General features: G+C 41.8%; 1 protein-coding gene across 2 annotated transcripts in view; it reads right to left on the reverse strand.

Moving 5' to 3' along the window:
* Positions 1–6,741, reverse strand: part of plch2a (phospholipase C, eta 2a) — a 171,307-nt gene that overhangs the window by 68,046 nt on the left and 96,520 nt on the right. The window contains exon 1 of one of the 2 annotated variants that reach the window (XM_070969486.1): positions 197–574. The exons of the other annotated variant lie outside the window; for it this stretch is intronic. Within the exon in view, the coding sequence (XP_070825587.1) occupies positions 197–461 (265 nt within the window). The 5' untranslated portion in view covers positions 462–574. Of the gene's footprint in view, positions 1–196; positions 575–6,741 lie in introns of those variants that run through there. 2 annotated transcript variants of the gene reach the window in all.

A 6,741-nucleotide genomic window follows, 5' to 3' on the forward strand; every position in this document is an offset into this window, starting at 1 on the left:
ATCAGTCGGTGTGAACTGCCACACAAATGCATCACACAGAAACACCATCTTACTACAGCCCTAAGTCCCCGTCACACATCCACTGCAGCCCTGAACTTATCTAGACATTACCCGAAGGAGCTGTGTGTGAGACCGGACATTAACAGGACTTTACCCTGCCAGCTCTTTACCCGTCAGTGTGTTTCACAAAGCTTACCCATGTAGCCGAGCCTCCACTTGGAGAAGGCCACAATGCTGTTGCCTATCCAGAAGAACTCCTCCACCACACCAGGCATAGAGACCTGCTGCAGGCTCTTACACTGAGCCACCTCCCTCTGTTTCTCCTTGTCCCCCTCTGAGGAGAAAGCCCCTTTAGCTGGAGGTCCAGGCTTGTCTCCGGTGGCAGCCGTGGTAGTGGAACGCATCAGGGCTGAAGACATTGGGCCGATGGGGAAAAAGCTGTTCTTTTTGGATGTGTTCATTGGGAATAATTGAGATTACAAGTTGCTCCCTAAAAGTCAACAGGATGTGTCCATGGAAATGTCATTTGAGAATAAATGTAGCTTTGGGTAAAATAGAGACACAAAGTCTACAATTACCTCAAATAGTTTTGTCATCAATAGTATCACTTGCTGATACTACTGAGTTTCCTTCCAAGGTTCAAAGCAGAATCCAAAGAAAAAAGCCAAGAGAAAAAAAACAAAACATCCAGTCTCCGAATACTGTCAACAGTTGGTCAATAATCTTGTGATATTGTGTTATTGTCCCAACAAACCTGCTTATTGCACTGCCATCTCCTCAATATTCTTCAATCTCAAAGACCAAAAAGATGCAGCAGAATGTTTTCAAAGCTACAATTTGTCTTCATGCTGTGCCATCGTTTCTTTATCTCTTCCCTCAGCTACCTTTCATCAGTTGCTCTGAAGACGACTGGCTTCTTACGAAAGAGAGACTGTGGCTGCATCGACGGAAAGGAGAAAAGACATGGAAGCACAACACACAAACGGTAACTGTGCAACATGTGTTGGGCGGGCAGAAATCCTAAATCCCCAGGAAGCAGTAATCCTGGTCTAGGAGATTTGCTAAATGTGTGGAGTGAAACACAATGACCCACAAAAAAGACAGACAGGAAGTAGGGGAGGACATGGTAGACCCCTAATAAAGATGTAGCCACTTTTATGCTTCAGGACATTTTAAAGAGTCTATTTGATGTCAGGAGGGGTGTCCTCTGAGGGCTCCGGACAGACTGAGCTCTAATATTCCCACACCTGTCTGCAGGCGTTACCCAGCCCCAGCCAAGCTCCACATGAAACAATCCTTTTATCAATCACCCTGCACTCACTCCCTCTTTGTGGCTGTTTTACTGAGGCGCTCCATTATCATCAGCACAGACTACCAATTGATATTTCATTCTTTCAGTGTGCATGTAAACGCTGCAATCACAAACTGCATCTCAATGCCATCACACCCCCAAAAAATGTAGAACTGTGGCCTGAAATGGGTCAAGTTTCAGGCTGACTGCTGAAAGTGGGATGCAGCAGTCTGAGCTCGCTGAGCCGTGTCAAACAGTGTCAGACCTCTAGACCTGGATCTCAGACCAGCCAGACTGCTTGACAAGCAGATGCCAGGTACTGAATATGGAACAGTTTTATTTACAGAGCTGACAAAGTCTGACAATGAACCAACATTAGAAACCCTGCACGGTGGCAGCAAACACTGTCAGCAGCAGAGAGCCGAAGCGAAAGAACAAAGTTCCATGTTGTGTTTCAGAAATAACCTCATTCAAAATCACATTAACATTTGGCTATGATTAATGAATGGAAATAACCTGGCACTGTACTTCATTTTCATGGATAGACATGGATCATAAAGTGGTTTTAGATAGCAGAGGTTACGAAGTAACATTAAAATACAGCATCTTGCACAAAGTCTGGGTGCTGATATACACAAGAGCTGTAATTTCACTGTATGATAACAAATTCAATGTTATTTAACTATCAGATCATGACAATTTCAACTTCTAATAGCATGTAGTACATGCTCATACACACTGTTTCATGGTTCACCCTGTTTTGTCAATGTTTTTATTTTTTTACTTTTTTTATATCAAACTTTGTGTTTCAATTTGACCCAGAAAAGCCCAGTTCACTGATGAACTCAGATAAATAAAGCAGAAATGAAGGATGATGAAGAATCAAAATGTCTAAACAGCAAAGGAATGAAAAGACAATGTACGCTGGGTCCCATGTCTATGTCCACCTCCTCTGAATCACTTGGATCCTACGTCACACACACCAAATGGCAAAAGGCAGCAGCATTTCTCCACATATGGGGAATACTAGCTCAATAAATGAAAAGGTTGATTGCAGTAGGTCAGACTTAAGATAAGCTCACCGTGGGAACATAATTTAAAATTATTTCTAATGTTAGCATTCCACAAGTTTAACACAAAAATATTTCTAAGTCATAGCCCAAGTATGTCTCTAATTCTTCCACTATGACATGACAGCAAAATAATGTCTTTCCAAAATCCTGCAAACATTTCAAGTATGTAGAGTATTTCTCAGGGTTCAACCTTTCAAACTGAATACAAAGTAGCTGTAAGCAGATTTATGCTCTAAACAGAGGCGATCGCAACTTATCCTCAGCAGGACACCTTTCACACATGAGGAATTAACCCAGTTAATTCAAGTGATAGGCATGATATCACCAGATAAGGGCTGAAAAACCTTCCTCTGTGTGTGTGTGTGTGTGTGTGTGTGTGTGTGTGTGTGTGTGTGTGTGTGTGTGTGTGTGTGTGTGTGTGTGTGTGTGTAAGGAGTCAAAACCAGAGAGATAAGGTCACTGACAAACCCAAAGCTAAGAGCAAGGCAGCAGCTGAAGTCGTACTCGTGGACGAACACAATCAGCTGGATTTCTGCTCTGCTGAAACTGAATCATCTCTGTGAAATGAAAGTGCGTCTGAACAGGAAGTGAGCCAGCTTCACGCCAGGCGGAGTGAAATACTGAGTGTGCAGCCCTAACACTGGACTTTCATGAGTTTTTGAAGACTGGTAAAACACTGTTGGACAGAGATAGCTGAGGCCAACATGAACTATTTAAAAACTGTCTCTTTTTCATGTGATCAAACTGTATTCAGTCTCTCCCTAACTCACAGAGTAGGTCTGATGTTTACATTTACACCACATGAAGTCTGCTCACTGATAAATAGAAAATATTCATTCAACCAGTCAACAAGTCATGACAATCAATTGCGGTCAAGGGAATCCAGTCAACATGTATTCCATCAGGTGTACAACACTGACTAGAACAAGTCCCCTCTTCTTCAAACAACTAATACTCACCCTCATGAAAGCAATGGCTGCCAGCAACACGGAATCCTTTAATTAACTTGAATTTTCATTTTCCAGTCATGTGGGTGTGATCTCCAACAAAATTGGGGGGAAAAAATGTAATTTCCATCTTTATGGAGCCCTGGCAGGCCTAATAGATATGCTTGTTTCTCTTGTACGCACAAGATATTAACTTTTATGCAAAAATGTTAATCTTATGTGTAAAAGTTAATCTGAAAAATGTGGGCACAAGATAAGGTGGAACTTTTTGTTTTGTTTTGTTTTTAGGGATTTGGCATAACACTGCCATATCCCTATGATGGAGTGGAGCTTATATTTTAATTCTGGGAGCAAGTATTGTCAAATATTATATATATGTAATCTAAATTACCCACTGTTCAAACTGCTTCTGTCTGGCTGTAGATTTGTGTCCAAAAGATGTAAGACCAACAGATACAAGAACTCTTTCATACCCACTGTCACTAGTTTGTTTGTTTGTTTTTAACACTATCTCATGAGTGTTTTCAACTAGTTCTATTTATGTTTATGTCGTTTTTAATGTATCATTTTTTTATGTTGTATTATTATGTCCACTGTCTGGTGAGTTTTTATGTATATGTAAGTCTATGTATGTATGAATGTGTTCTCTCTGCTGGCTGCACAACAAATTGCCCCATTGGGGATAATAAAGAAACCTTGAAACTCCCGATTTAGAATGTTGTCACCAGCAATACCGTTAAATCTGGCTTCCCACTGAGTTTCCTGTAATTAAACAGAGTGGCTGACCTAAAATGATGTGGAGTGATCCACACCAGAGCCATGTGGGCCCTGTCTGTGTGCACAGCAGACCGCAGCTCAGCAGGGCTGAGCCTCTGCCCCATGCATTCATTATTCTCATTTCATTTGCCTGTCACCACTATGTACACATTAGCTGAAGACAGAGGTTGAATGGCTGGGATGTCTTCTTCAATTCGGAATGCATCTAAAACAATCATCAGACTGAACAGGTCGCCATGAAGGAAAACATCTTCTACAGCAAAACGTTGCAGGTGGAGCCTGGTGAGGAGGGTGAGCCGAACAAAGCTCTAACATTCACATGAAACGAAATGCTGCTTGATAGATCACTTTAGCGCCGGATTACTTGGATGAGCCATTCAACACCCAGACCGCTTGAATAACGTCGTGTTCTCTCAGAGGCATCTGCTGACAAGCAGGGAACCCCAAAGATGGCAGAATTCTTAAAGGAGTTTTGAACACCAGCGACTAGAGGACAGAACCTATCGGCCGTAAACGCGCTTGATCTCTTGCAGCAGCGTGTGTATCAGCAGGCTACCGCTCAGCCAGAGGAACAGTTTCATTAGCAGCACAGAGAAGGAGTAAAGGAACTGATGTTCACTCACCGTGGCCCCGAGGCCTGGCCGCTTTCCCGTGTTTGCCAAGCAGACACTTTGAAACGCTGTTTTCAAACTGTAAGTTGGGTTTACTGTGCTGTTTGCGCACCTTGGACCAAGTGGCATAAATATGAATTTTCGACGGCTTGTCATTGAGATACCAAAGATGAGCTGAGTCGTGGAAACTCGCAGTTTGTGGCATAACAGGCCAACTCTCAGGAGTCTCATTAAGAATACTGAGCAGGAGACAGTCCGCTTCAGAGGGTAAATCCTGATTTCCTGAAACTATTATGGAAGTATTTAAAGTAAAAATTACAGTGGAGGCACAGCTTCGTTCACAGATATCCTCACATGAGAATAGACGTCAAACCACAGGCGGAAATTTGCGGATCCCAGTGTTCAGGTGGCTCTCACGCGGGTGCGCACACCTGTGTCGCATTCGGGCACACATGTGAAAATGGGAAATACGCCCTCTGCGACACAAACAGCCGTTTTCAAATGTTGAACACTGCTGTGAGCACCGTAACAGTGAACTTGGGTTTGGATAAATAAACAAACAGATCTCTCTCTTCTGCTTTTATAATAAATAGAGAGTTGCGCCTCAGGTCCACAGTTTTATTGCTTATAGTAATTTTTCACAGAGACATTTTTACAGCATCCTGTGGGAAACACACAGCTGGATTATGTGCACACTCTAAGATAATTGGACAAGACATAGTAGCTAATAAAAAAAAAACAGCATCTTGTCATTTTACTTAAGAAAAAGAGCATGTTATTTTGCAGGCATTCATGAACTTTAACCTTGCAGCTAAGGCTCATGGGATATGTTGTCATGTTTGATATTTCAAAAATCTATGTATACTTTTTTTTTTTTTTACTTTTTTTTTCAAGCACAACATGTGGGAACTTTTAAAACCTGATATTTCCCTTTGACATTACAAGTACACTTACATCATTTTCAGGGTATATATTTGAATGATTTTAGATGTGGATTTTCCAACAAGTGGAAGTGACCTCAAGACAAAAATAAATTCATATCCCTGCACAATAAAATACATTGTATGCCCATTAGGTATAAGTAGGTCAGTGGGAAGTAGGCCAAAGCCCTGGTGCCTAATTTTACTGGGAGAAATATCTACTTGCACTGTGTTGTGTGTGTCTGTTTGTGATAGCAATAAGTGTCTCTGGACTCAGGAAACCAGTGAGAGGGCATAAGCACTTGACCATTAAAGTGGACACACAGGTGACCTTCAGCTCTGATTACAGTTGACAAGCAGTGGAAACGCGCCCTGAGGAATTCTGGGATCTCAGCATTTTGTCATTTAATTACTTTCCCCTCACAGAAAGAAACCTGTTAGCTGCTGCGCTTGAGTTTCTGCTTCAGGCATAGTTGAAGTGCACTGGCCATGGTGCTGAAACACTCCAGCAAGACCAAGCCTTCTTGTTGTGTATGTAAGATCCTGCCCTGAAAGGTGCCTTCAATTCTTTATAGTGCACCTGCTCAGCATCTGAAAGCCAGAAGGGCAGAGGGGGACCACAGATGGTGGTGCCCAGCTGCAAGTGTGTACGCAAAACAAGAGAAACTGGAAATGTGAAGGGGAAAAAAAGGCAATGTTAGGAAGTAGTCACTTGAACCTCATTAAAGGTCATGTACAGTTTGTGAGTTAGTTAGGAAATGATTGACATCTGATGATTTTCTAGGAGGGCCTGTTTGCCAATCAGTGACTAATATTTGGTATTTTTATGTGATCACAATAATACCAAAATTGACTTTGGACTTTGGACCTTTGAAACAGTGCTTAGAACGATAAAGGCACTCCAACAGACGGTATTAAAACCTTGTATAGGTTGCAGCTCTGTAACCCTTTAATGGTCCTCTCAAATGGTTGGTAGAGCACATTTTAACTGACATCCTGTTTAAAAAACTGTTGTATTTATCATGTATTTATCATGTGTATTTATCATGTGTTTGCTGTTACTGCTTAAAAGAACTAAATGCAAAGGTGAATAAAAAGCATTGCTTTTTAAGGATGAGACCA

The sequence above is a fragment of the Chaetodon trifascialis genome, chromosome 8 (genome assembly GCF_039877785.1).
Source record: "Chaetodon trifascialis isolate fChaTrf1 chromosome 8, fChaTrf1.hap1, whole genome shotgun sequence".
NCBI classification, from domain to species: domain Eukaryota; kingdom Metazoa; phylum Chordata; class Actinopteri; order Chaetodontiformes; family Chaetodontidae; genus Chaetodon; species Chaetodon trifascialis.